Below are 13,444 nucleotides of genomic sequence, written 5' to 3'. Positions count from 1 at the left end.
TCAGTGAACACCTGGGGATCCCTTGTTGGGTTTCTTATTTAATTTTTTGCTTCCAGCTTTTGAAACTCTTCCAAACTAGAGTAAATCACGGACTTCTTTGGGGCCCTTTAATGTTGGGGTCCACACTGGTCTACTCCATCTGGGAGTGATGCATCAGTTGCTGAAAACTCGGCCTCTGGGCCCTGGTGCCAAATTGAATCTTGGAGACAGAGTTTTGGATGAAGTAAGAAAGAGGCCTGTTACCGCTTTGCCAGGCACAAGGGGATGTGTGGGTTTGTGCCTCTGAAAACCTGTCTCCCAACCCTGGGGATTTGATGAGGACTTTTATAGCCGAGGCTCCAGGGCACAGCTGCTGCTAAGTTAGGGTGTGTGCCGGGCCTGCTCACCTGTAGTCTGGTCTCGTCTCTCGCTTTCTTTTTTTAATTTATTTTTCTGGTTGTGCTAGGTCTTGGTTGCCGCGCACGGGCTTTCTCTAGTTGCGATGCGCAGGCTTCTCATTGCAGTGACTCCTCTGGTTGGGGAGCATGGGCTCCAGGCTTGTGGGCATCAGTAGTTGCCATGCATGGGCTTAGTAGTTGTGGCTTGCAGGCCCGAGAGCACATGGGCTTTAGTGGCTGCGGCGCATGAACACAGTAGTTGCAGCTAGCGAGCTCTAAAGCACAGGCTCCAGAGTTGTGACGCAGGGGCTTCGTTGCTCTGGGGCATGTGGAATCTTCCCTGGCCAGGAGTCAATCCCGTGTCCCTGCATTGGCAGGCAGATTCCTCACCACCGGACCACCAGGGAATTCCTTCCGGTAACCTCCGAATGAGCACCCTTGAATTCCTTTCATCGGGTGGTGGTCTCTGGGATGAGTGCCAGCATCTCCCGTTTGCTGCTGGTTTTAGTTCTGCAGAGAGCTCCGCGTAGCCCTTGAGGTGGAGCCAGGATTCTCGGCTGCTTCTCCTGCTGCCTCCGCTCCCGGCCCTGATGTAGCAGCTGCTCGAATCTGCCCTTTTGACCACAGGGAGCATCTGTCTTGGAGGATGGAGTCTGTTCCCTACAAATAAGCAGGGACACAGCGGCTTCTGTACCCAGGAGCCCCACGGGGTCCCGCTTGGTGTCACACTGACACCTGTTTCAGCTCCATCCTTGCTTCACTCATTCCTCGTTTCAACAGCCGTCTGAAGACTCCCACTCCGCTTGGTCGAGTCCCTTGACTCTCCTTTGTCTCTCCCCGTTTTCTCAATTAATATTCTTGGTGTCATAGGGGAAGCTGAGATAGCAGATCTGATAAGGCTTCTAGAACAGTTTTGTAAACTGGGGAGTAATGTTCCATGGGGTGCCTATGCAATAAGGGTCCCTTAATCACGACATTGACCAGAACGTGGGTAACAGGCGTCTTCAGTGGGTGAATGTCCCAGTTCTAAAACCAGGCCTCGTGGCTTGCACAGGAAGCGTCTCACCTGCTTCATCTGGGGTATCCCGCTCGGCATTTAGGGCCAGTTGGGCAGTCCCCCCTTCTCAGGATAGACACCCTTTTCAGTGTCTTTTATCCAATTGACCAGGCTGGCTGTTCTTCGGGAATAACCTCCTGTGTGTCTGGGACAGTCTGTGATTGTTCATTAGTGAGATACGGATCCTGCATCCACCCAAATGTGTTCTTCCACTCCGAAGCCTTCAAAACCAAAGACACAGCCCCCAAAGACACAGATGCTTCGGGAAACCGGTGATACCAGTCCACAAAGTGAGTCGGTTTCTTCACACTCGATCCCTTGGTTTTAGTTATTTCTTGGTTTTGCCCTCCCCCAACATTAACTACCTTCTTGGTGACCAGAGAGAGACCTTAGAGGTACTTCCTGTTGCCCCTGCATAATTTGGGGCAGCTTTGAGGCTAATGGCCAAAGCTTGGATCTTTCTAAGTCTGAATTTGTTGCAGGATCAAGGCCTGAGTGCGCACTTTTTAAAAATGTCATTTTGGCTATTACAGATAACGTTACTGTTAAAATCTTGGCTTTTTCTGCCCACTGAAGCCAAATTAAACACAAAATTCAGAGACAGAGTTTGGAGGAAATAGAAAGGTGGCTTTACTCCTCAGCCTGCAGAGTGGGAGGATGCAGTAGGCTCATGCCTCGAGAACTGTGGCCCCCCTTCCGCGAGGAATCGGGGGTTATACAAGATGAGAGCATGCAGTCAGGGGTAGGTGATGAGGAACAAAGGTGCAAGATTCTTGTCTTCTTTCTCTTGCATTGTTTCAGAAACAGCCACAGGCTGGCGTCAGGTTACCTGGTAACTGGTCCCTTGTCTTCTGTGTGTTGTACTGCGGCCTTCTGTAATGCGAAAAGAGAAGAACCACACGGGGTAGTCTGTGAAGAGAGCGCTGGATACAAGATGTAATTAGCAGAGTCAAAGGATAACAGGTGCAAAATGTAGCTCACGCCAAGTTAGGAGGCAGAAAAGCAGACTCACACACTGCAGATGGAGAAGAGTTAAAGTAAAAACTAGGCGTGATCACGCCTGCTCACTGATCTGTTTATCTTCTTTGTTCTCAAGAAGGAAATGTTCATTCCTCTCTCTCCCTTTTCACTGCAGCAGTAACCGGGAAGCTGTATTTTGTGTGCTGCGTGTAATTTTGCATCTAGTGAGCCAGCTGCTTGGAAGTTGTCTCTGCTGCCATGTCTAGGTCCTGCTGGTAACAGTTACCTCTAGGAACTGATTGCAGTGCAGCTGCGGTTTCATTGTGGTTGACTAGGTAGCCATCTGGGGACCAGAGTTTCTTCATTCCCCATCCTTTTGTCCTTACTCTTCAAAAAACACGTTTCTGTCAGCCAGGGCCATTCTAGTGCATCCCACTCCTGACACCAACCAAAAAGGGGTCCTGTTCCCAGGTCCAGTGTGTGGGTTTCCCCACCCTAATGAGCTTGGATGCCAGCATGCTGTCCAGGAATTCAGCTCAATCCTGCCACTGTCTACCCAGAGATGGAATCGAACTCCATTCAGTCTCACAAGACCACTCTCCATTTCGGATGCCAGTCACAAGCCCAGGTTTTTACCTGCGCTTCGACCAGCCGGCTGCAGACTGGAGGTTCTGATGGCCTGTGCAGTTCAGGATGCCAGTTGCAAGTCCAGTTTGCTACCTGTGCTTCTGACTGACTCACTGCAAGAGGTTCCCATGGCCCCTCCTTGGGTTTGGTTAATTCGATAGCACAGCTCACAGAACACGGGGAAAGACAGGTTTACTCACTAGATTACCAATTTATTATGAATAAAAGGCTATTAAAGGATGCACATCAACAACCAGATGAAGAGACAGGTAGAATGAGGTCTCAAACCTGGGATCTGATGTCCTTGTGGAGCTTGGGGCTCACACAGCAGCGTGCAGAAGCCTTCTGGTTCCCTGACGTGGGAAAGGGCCAGAAGGCTGTCCTTTGGGGCTTTTATGGAGGCTTCATTACACAGTTGTGATTGACTAAATCATTGGCCAATGGCATTGATTCAACCTCAACTCCCTCTGCCTTCCATTGAAATCAAAGAACAGGACTGAAAGTTTCAACTTTTTAATCACATGCTTGGCTCTCCTGGGAGCCAGCCCCCACCCTGGGCTGGGGCCCAAAGTCACCTTCATTAATCGAAACCCAGTTGTGATGAAAAAGGTTTGTTTTGAATAACAAGACACTCACCTCACTGTTAGGACCCTGAAGTGGTTTCAGGAACTGAGGACCAGAAAGCAACCATTGTGACAAGAGATAACTCACCTTGCTCTTACAGAGCAGAAAGTTTCAAGGGCTGTAAGAGGTGAGAGGCAGAACTGTGGATAAAGGCCAGATACATCTGCAAATGATCAAATTATATATATATATAATAAATCACGATATGGCATGCACCAAAATCTCAGACGCCCGCCCCCACCAGAAAGGAGCGGGCAGGTGGGCAGCGTGAACTGCCTTGCTGCACAAGCAGTGTGGGCACGCTGAGCCACTTTCACCTTTTGGGAAACTGTGGGGACCCTTCGGAAATTCAAGTTCCCAGAAGGTTGCCAGGGGCCAACTTGTCAGCTTTCCAAGGATAGCGGTCTCAGGCTTCATGTACTTTTTCTTTTCAATTTTTGAAAATTGTGATAAAATTAATGTAACATAAAATTAACTGCCTTAAGCCGTTTTTAAGTGCACAGTTCAGTAGCATAAAGTATAGTAGACTCCTATTGTTGTACGACTGTCACCACCATCCGTCTCCAGAACTCCTTTCATCTTGTGAAGCCGGAAACTCTGTCTGCATGAAATACTCAGTCCCCGTTCCTCCCAGCCCATGGCAACCACCATTCTGCTTTGCATCTCATGGGGCCTCATGTAAGGGGCCTCATATAGTGTTGGGTTTTCTTGTAACTGGTTTCTTCCACTTGGCATATTGTCCTCATGCTTTATCCATGTTGTAGCATATATCAGAACTTCCTTTTTAAGACTGAAAAATATTCCATCATGTGGATGGACCACATATCTATTCATCCATTGATGGACACTTGAGTTGCTTCCACGTTTTGGCTGCTGTGAAGCTGGATGTACAGATACCTCTCTGAGACCCCTGGTTTCGATTCTTTGGGGTACATACTCAGAAGTGGGGTTGCTGGATCTTATGGTGAGTTGACTTTTGTTTTCTTGAGGAACTGCCATCCTGTTTTTCCACAGCAGCTGTACCATCTTAGAATCCACCAATAATGCACGAGGGTTCCAGTCTCTCCACATCCTTGCTATCACTCGTTGTTTTATAGCTTCTTGATAGTAGCCATCCTAACCGGTGTGAGGTGGTATCTGGTGGCGGTTTTGATTTGTGTTTCACTAATGATTAGTGATGTTGAGCACCATTTTATGTGCCTGTGGGACATTTGTATATCTTTGGGGAAGCGTCCTTTGCCCATTTTTGAGTCAGGTTGTCTTTTTGTGGTTAGGTTGTGCGTTCTCTGTGTATTCTTATATTCACCCCTTATCAGATGCGTGATTTGTGAATATTTTCTTCCATTCTGTGGGTTACCTTTTTACTCTGTTGCTCGTGTCCTTTGATGCACACAAATTTTTAATTTTCATAAAGCCCAGTTTTTCTGTTTTCTCTTTTGTTAACTGTGCTGTAGGTGTCATTGCCAAGCCCAGTGTCATGAAGCTTTTGCCTTATGTTTTCCTCTAAGAATTTTATAGCTTTAACTCTTACATTTTGCTGTTTGATCAGTTTTGAGTTAATTTTTGGATACGTGTGTGTGTGTGTGAGTTGCTCAGTCGTGTCCCAGGCTGCAGCCCAACAGACTGTAGCCTGCTAGGCTTCTCTGTCTGTGGGGTTCTCCAGGCAGGAGTACTGGCATGGATTGCCATTCCCTTCTCCAGAGGCTCTTCCTCATCCAGGGATTGAACGCGGGTCCCCTGCACTGCACAGGTTTTTTACCGTTTGAGCTACAGGGAAGTCCCAGTTTTTAGATATAGTGCTGAATAAACATTGAACTTCATTCGTTTACATGTTGATATCCAGTTTCCAGGGACCATTTGCTGAAAAGACTGTCCTTTCCCCCGCTGAACGTTCTTGGCACCCCTGTTGCAAATCATTTGACCATATATGTGACAGTTTATTATCTATTCTATTCCACTGATCCATAGGTCTGTCTTAATATTCTTACCATATTGCCTTGATTACTATAGCTTCATAGTAATTTCAGAAATCAGGAAATGTGAGTCCAATTTTGTTGGACTCCAATTTTGTTCTTCCTTTTCAAGGTTACCTTGGCTATTTGGGAACCTATGAGATTCCAAATGAATTTTAGAATGTAAATTTTTATGTCTACCAAAAAAAGAAAATCCTGTAGTGTTGGCATCCTAACAGTATTACCTTCCAATCCATGAACATGGGACATCTTTCCGTTAATTTATGTTCTCTTTAGTTTCTTTCAGTACTGTTTTGTAGTTTTCATGTACAAATATTTTACCTTCTTTTTAAGTTAATTCCCAATTATTTCATTCTTTTTATGCTATTGTAAAAGTTATTGTTTTCTTAATGTTCTTTTTGAATTGTTCATTGTTAGTGTATGGAAATGCAGTTGCTTTTTGTGTGTTAATTTTGTATCCAGATATTTTCTAAATTCATCTAACAGTAATCTTTTTTCTTCAAAATTATTTATTTTTGACTGTGCTGGGTAATTGTTGCTGCACAGGCTTTTCTCTGGTTGCATTGCGGCAAGCAGGGGCTACCTCCATTTGTGGAGGACAGGCTTCTCATTGCAGTGGCTTCTCTCATTGCAGAGTGCAGGCTCTCGGATGCCCAGACTTCAGTAGTTGCGGCACATGGGCTCAGCACTTGGAGTTTCTGGGATCTGGAGCACAGGATCAATAGTTGTGGTGCATGGGCTTAGTTGCTCCAAGGCGTGTGGGATCTTCCCAGACCAGGGATTGAATCCGTGTCTCCTGCACTGGCAAGCTAACTGGTTTCTTTTTTGTGTGTGAAATCTTTAGGATTTTCTACACATAACATCATATCACATGTGGACAGAGATAACTTTATTTTTCCATTCTAATGTGGTTACCTTTTCATTCTTTCTCTTGCCTGATTGCTCTGGCTAGGATTCCTACACAGCGTAGGCTCGGAGCGGCTTGTTGCTGTTCAGTCGCTCAGTCGTGTCCTGCTCCTTGCGACCCCGTGGACTGCAGCACGCCAGACTTCCCTGTCCTTCACCATCTCCTGGAGCATGCTCAAACACATATCCATAGAGTTGGTGATGCCATCCAACCAACTCATCCTCTGTCATCCCCTTCTCCTGCCTTCAATCTTTCCCAGCATCAGGCTCTTTTCTAATGAGTCAGCTCTTTGCTTCAGGTGGCCAAAGTATTGGAGCTTCAGCTTCAGCATCAGTCCTTCTAATGAGTATTCAGGATTGATTTCCTTTAGGATGGACTGGTTGGATCTCCTTGCAGTCCAAGGGACTCTCAAGAGTCTTCTCCAACACCACAGCTCAAGAGCATCAGTTCTTTGCCAGCTCAAGAGCATCAGTTCAGCCCACCTTATGGTCCAGCTCTCACATCCATACATGACTACTGGAAAAACCATAGCTTTGACTGTACTGACCTTTGTTGGGAAAGTAATGTCTCTGTTTTTTAATATGCTGTCTAGGTTGGTTAAGGAGCAAATGTCTTTTAATTTCATGGCTGCAGTCACCATCTGCAGTGATTTTGGACCCAAGAAAATAAAGTCTGCCACTGGTTTCATTGTTTCCACACCTATTTGCCATGAAATGATGGGACCGGGTGCCGTGATCTTCATTTTTTGAATGTTGAGTTTTAAGCCGGCTTTTTCACTCTCTTCTTTCACCTTCATCAACAGGCTGTTTAGTTTCTCTTCTCTTTCTGCCATAAGGGTGGTGTTATCTGCATATCTGAGGTCATTGGTATTTCTCCCAGCAATCTTGATTCCAGTTGTGCTTCATCCAGCCCAGCGTTTCATGTGATGTACTCTTCATATAAGTTTAAATAAGTAGGGTGACAATATACAGCCTTGATGTTACTCCTTTCTCAATTTTGAACCAGTCCTTTGTTCCAACTCTGGTTCTAACTCTTGCTTCTTGACCTGCACAGAGATTTATCAGGAGGCAGATAAGGTGGTCTGGTATTCCCATCTCTGTAAAAATTTTCCAGTTTGTTGTGATCCATACAGTCAAAGGCTTTAGCATAGTCAGTGAAGCAGAAGTAGATGTTTTTCTGGAATTCTCTTGCTTTTTCTGTGATCCCAACAGATGCTTGCAATTTGATCTCTGGTTCCTCTGCTTTTTTCTAAATCTAATTTGATCATCTGGAAGTTCTTGGTTCACATACTATTCTCCAAGGCTTGCAGAGTTTTGAGCATTACTTTGCTCTCATGGGAAATGAGTACAGTTCTGTGGTAGTTTGAACACTCTTTGGCATTGCCCTTCTTTGGGATTGGAGTGAAAACTGACCTTTTCCAGTCCTGTGGCTGCTGCTGAGTTTTCCATTTTTGCTGGCATATTGAGTGCAGCACTTTCACAGCATCATCTTTTAGGATTTGAAATAGCTCAACTGGAATTCCATCACCTCCACTAGCTTTGTTTGTAGTGATGCTTCCTAAGGCCCACTTGACTTCACACTACAGGATGTCTGGCTCTAGGTGAGTGATCACACCATCATGGTTATCTGGGTCATGAAGATCTTCTGTGTATTCATGCCACCTCTTTTAATGCCTTCTGCTTCTGTTAGGTCATACCATTTCTGTCCTTTATTGTGCCCATCTTTGCATGAAATGTTCTCTTGGTGTCTCTAATTTTCTTGAAGAGATCTCTAGTCTTTCCCATTCTATTGTTTTCCTCTGTTTCTTTGCATTGTTCACTTAGGAAGGCGTTCTTATCTCTCCTTGTTATTCTTTGGAACTCTGCATTCAAATGAGTGTATCTTTCCTTTCCTCCTTTGCCTTTTGCTGCTTTTCTCAGCTGTTTTTAAGTCCTCTTCAGATGACCACTTTGCCTTTTTGCATTTCTTTTTCTTGGGGATGGTTTTGATCACTGCCTCCTGTACAGTGTTAAAAACCTCCATCCAGTAGTTTTTCAGGCACTCGATCAGATCATATCCCTTGAATCTACTTGTCACTTCCACTGTATAATCATAAGGGATTTAATTTAGGTCATACTTGAATAGCCTGGTGGTTTTCCATACTTTCTTCAATTTAAATCTCAATTTGGCAATAAGGAGATCATAATCTTAGCCATAGTCAGCTCCTGGTCCTGTTTTTGCTGGCTGTATGGAGCGAAAGTGGCTAAAGCAGACATTCTGGCCTTTTTCCTGATCTTAGAGGAAAACCTTTCAGTCTTTCTCCACTGAGTATCTGTGAACTGTGGGTTTTTCAGTATATGGCTTTACTATGTTAAGGTGGTTTCCTTTTAATCCTAGTTTGTTGAGTATGTTTATCGTGAAGGAGTGTCAGTCCAGGTTCGATGCATGATACAGGGTGCACTGGGATGACCCAGAGGGATGGGATGTGAAGGGAGGTGGGAGGGGGGCTCAGGATGGGGAACACATGTACACCCATGGCAGATTCATGTCAGTGTATGGCAAAACCAATACAATGTTGTAAAGTAAAAAAATTTTTTAAAAAGTGTTGGATTTTGTCAAATACCTTTTCTGCACTAACTGAGATGATCATGTGGATTTTTTTCCTTCCTTCTGTTAATGTGTTACACTGATTTTTATATGTCAAGCTAGTTATTCCTGCATCCCAGGAATAGCTCCCCCTTGATCATGGTGTATAATTCTTTTAATATGCTGCTGAATTCAACTTGCTAGTGTCTTGTTGAGGGGTTTTGCATCAATGTTTGAGAGGTATTGGTCAGTAGTTTTCTTTTTTTATAATATCTTTGTGTGACCTTAGTATCAGGGCAGTGTTGGCCTCCACATGTTGTCAGAATGAATTTGAAAGTATTTCCTGCTCTTTAGTTTTTGGGGAAAGTTTAAGGATTGGTTCTTCTTTAAATGTTCGGTAGAAACTCAGTGAAGCCCAGGAGGTGTTTGATTATTGATTATCTCTTTATTAGTTTTAATTCTGTTCACATTTTGTGAGTCAGTCTAGGTAGGTTTTATGTTTCTAGGAATTTATACATCTCTTCTAACTTATCCAGTTTCTTGGTATATAATTGCTCATAGTTTTCTCACAGTGCTTTTTATTTCTTTACCTTTTTTTAACTTTTTATTTCTATATGATTGGCAGTAACATCCCCACTTTCATATCTGATGTTACTAATTTGAGTCTTCTTTTTCTTTCTTAGTGTAGCTGAAGATTTGTCGATTTTGTTGATCTTTTAAAAGAACCAACTTTTGGTTTTGCTTTTTTCTTCTGTGATGTTTTTCTATTCCCTGTTCTTAAAATCTCTGGTCTAATCTTTATTATTTCCTCCCTCTGCTGGCTTTGGGTTTAGTTGTAATGTTAGGTTGTCGATCTGAGATATTAATAACAGCATTTGTACCTTTAAACCTCCCTTAATCTCTTTATCACTGTGTCTTTATTGTTGGACAGTTTGATTATATTGTGTCTCAGTGTGATTCTGTTTGAGTTTATCCTATTTGGAGTTCATTGAGTTTCTCAGATGTTTCTATTCATGTCTTTCATTAAATATGGGTGGATTTTGGCCATTATTTCTTGAAATAATCTCTGTGCCCCTTTCTCTTTCTTTTTCTTCTGAGATATCCGTAATGTGTATGTTGGTCATCTTGATAGTATCTGATAGGTCCCTTAGACTCTGTTCACTTACTTCAGTTATTTTTCTTTCTGTTCCTCAGACTCGATCATTTCCATTGTTCTGTTATCAAGACCACTGATTCTTCTGCTTGTTTAAACCTTGAGTTGAATCCCTCTAGAGAATTTTCCATTTCAGTTATTATACTTCCCAGCTCTAGAATTTCTTTTCATTTAGTTTTATGTTTTCTATCTCCTTATTGATATTTGTGCTTCGTCCATACATTGTTTTTCTTGATTTTTTTCCACATCTTCCTTTAGTTCTTTGAGTGTCTTTAGGACAGTTTTTAAAGTCTTTGTCTGGTGATCTGCCCTTTCGTCTTCCTTAAGGACGGTTTCTGTTAATTTTTTTCCCTTTGACTGGGCCGTACTTCCCTGTTTCTTTGTGTGGCTTGTGATTGTTTATAATTGAAAACTGTGCACTTGAATCAAACACATGTGATGATTCTGGAGAGCCAGAATCTCCTCTTCCCCAGGGTTTGCTGTGGCTCTTTTGTTTGACTATTGTGGGCTGTCTGTGCTGAAGATCAGTCTGAGGTATAAGTTTAAGGTGTTCTTATGCCTTTTCTGATCCTGTACCTTTCCCTGGGCATCTGTGGTTCCTTTCTAAATTCCCCTGTCTCTGCTTTTAAGTGTCCTAGTCCTTGACTGTCTGGCTCCCAAAAGGGGAAAAAGAAAAAAAATGAAGGGGGAAGAAAAGAAGAAATAAAAATGTGCCATTCTTGAATCGCATGTAAGCAGCTCCAAACCTATAGGGCGGGGCTGGCAGCGCAGCTGTCTAGAAGGGGGACGGACTCCTGGGGCTTCCTGCTCTGCCATCACCCCAGAGCCCTGCTGTGCCCATTCTTGCCTGCATACCGCTACATCACAGTGATAGCGCAGCGTGTAACCAGCATTAAAAATTACTAGAGAGCTCCCTTTTCTCTTCTCCATGCTGCGTCTTGGGCGCCTAGTACTCCAGCACATCTTGGCTCACACCGTGTTCCAGCGCTTAGTGGCCAGTGCATCAGTCAGAGCAGGTCTGCAGTCGCCTGGAAGGCTGGTGAGGAAGCAGCCACAGCAACGGCAGTAATGACAGCTCCAGCTCAGGCTCGCTGAGTGCTTTCTCTGCTGTTGTTATTGAGTCCCTAAGTCGTGTCCAAGTCTCTGCGACCCAATGAACTGCAGCACACCAGGCTTCCCTGTCCTTTCCTATCTCCCAGAGTTTGCACAAACTCATGTTCATTGAGTCGGTGATGCTATCCAACCATCCCATCCTCTCTTCCCCACTTCCCCTCCTGCCCTTAATGTTTCCCAGCATCAGGGTCTAAAGTATTGGAGTGTCAGCTTTAGCATCAGTCCTTCCAATGAATATTCAGGGTTGATTTCCTTTAGGATTGACTCGTTTGACCTCCTTGCTGTCCAAGGGACTTTCATGAGTCTTCTCCAACACCATAATTTGAAAGCATTACTTTCTTGGTGTTTCCTTATGGTCCAGCTGTCACATCCGCGTATGACTACTGGGAAAACCATAGCTTTGACTATATGGACCTTTGTCAGCAAAGTGATGTCTCTGCTTTTTAATATGCTGTCTAGATTTGTCATAGCTTTCCTTCCAAGGAGCAAGAATCTTTTAATTTCATGGCTGCAGTCCTCATCCACAGTGATTTTGGAGCCCAAGAAAATAGTCTGTTATTGTTTCCACTTTATCCCTTCTACTTGCCATGAAGTGATGGGACCAGATGCCATGATCTTAGTTTTTTGGATGTTGAGTTGCAAGCCAGCTTTTTCACTCTTTTATCCTCATCAAGAAGCTTTTTAGTTCACTTTCTACCATTAGGGTGGTATCATCTTTCTGTCTGAGGTTATTGATCTTTCTCCTGGCAGTCTTGATTCCTCCTGCCCCCTGGCTTCTGTCCCCATTCCCCTTGTCTTCTCTTTGCCGTTCTGCCTCTCGTGTTCCCGTCTGCTTCTCACCTTCCACAGCTCTGGGGCTTTCCCTTCCTGGCGCACCACTGTCCCCAGTCATAAGTGAGGGATGCTACTTACTGAAAGCTGGGGGTTTCCTTCATTCTGCAAATGCTCCCCCCACCTCACCCCCGCACCATGCAGCAGCCCTCTGGTCCCACGCCCTGGTCTGGGCAGCATTTAGGATCTTGAGATGATCAGACATCTGACAGACTTCCTGTGCCCATGAGCCGGCTGCATCCTCAAGCAGTTGATGGGTTCACTGGCCCGGGAGTGATGGCCCTGTCCCCCTCACACCGGGCTCTGGGTTCCGGATGTAGACCAGGCCCTGGTGCAGCTGCCCCAGCCTGCATCTCCCTTTCTCGACTCTCTCCTTCCCACACCCACTCTGATTCCGCATCAGCCCTGAAGGCAGGGATTGTTATTTGTTCTGGTCCCTGCTGTGTCCCCAGGATGGGTGCGGTGCCCAGGAGTAATTGAAAAACAACAGATAAACTCCCCATGAGTAATTAAACAGGGATGCTGCTGCAGAGCGTTCCAGATACGCTGCTTTAGGGGTGCAAGGTCCAAGACCCCCTCTTTCAGGAAGCCCTCCCTGAATACCCCTCCCCTCAGGTGCTGGGGGCGCCTGTGTCCAGGGACTGGCCAGGGCGTGCCCTTAAGGGGTTGGCTGGGGTGTATGCAGGGTTCATGCGGTCACTGCGCTTGCCAGGGAGGACTTACCTGCTGTCGAGTGGTGAGATCACGCCTCCTGCCAGGGAGGGAGCCACTCAGAGAGGGGCAGGTGGAGCTGGGAGCCTCGTCCTGGGCCCTGGGTCTCCAGCCCTCCCTTGTTCCCCGGAGCTCACGACTGATCCCGTCCCTCTCGCCCACAGGGCCAGCTGGCAGCCGGTCAGCGGGGTCGGCGGCCCCAGCGGGCTCCCCTGTCTACCTGGACCTGGCCTACCTGCCCAGCGGGGGCAGTGCCCGCCTGGTGGACGAGGAGTTCTTCCGGCGGGTGCGTGCGCTCTGCTACGTCATCAGCGGCCAGGACCAGCAGAAGGAGGAGGGCATGCGGGCCGTCCTGGACGCGCTCCTGGCCGGCAAGCAGCAGTGGGGCCGGCAGCTCCAGGTGTGTGGAGGGCGGGCGCCGGAGAGCCCCGGGCAGCGCGGGCCACTGGGGCAGCTTCGGGCTCCCGGCGCTGGGCAGGGCAGCACTTCCGGTGTCTTCCTGCCGAACCCAGAGTCCTGTGAGGCTGCTGTGACCTTCACCCACAT

The 13,444-nt window shown here is 46.0% G+C and overlaps 1 protein-coding gene across 2 annotated transcripts in view; it reads left to right on the top strand.

Annotated features, from left to right (window-relative positions):
* Positions 1 to 13,444, top strand: part of MAP1S (microtubule associated protein 1S) — a 31,420-nt gene that overhangs the window by 15,973 nt on the left and 2,003 nt on the right. For both annotated transcript variants that reach the window (XM_020898808.2, XM_020898809.2), the window contains exon 6: positions 13,063 to 13,298. In XM_020898808.2, coding sequence (XP_020754467.2) covers positions 13,063 to 13,298 — 236 coding nt within the window. The remainder of the gene's footprint in view (positions 1 to 13,062; positions 13,299 to 13,444) is intronic.

The sequence above is a fragment of the Odocoileus virginianus genome, chromosome 3 (genome assembly GCF_023699985.2).
Source record: "Odocoileus virginianus isolate 20LAN1187 ecotype Illinois chromosome 3, Ovbor_1.2, whole genome shotgun sequence".
NCBI lineage: Eukaryota > Metazoa > Chordata > Mammalia > Artiodactyla > Cervidae > Odocoileus > Odocoileus virginianus.
This window is presented reverse-complemented; position numbering and strand designations above follow the sequence as displayed.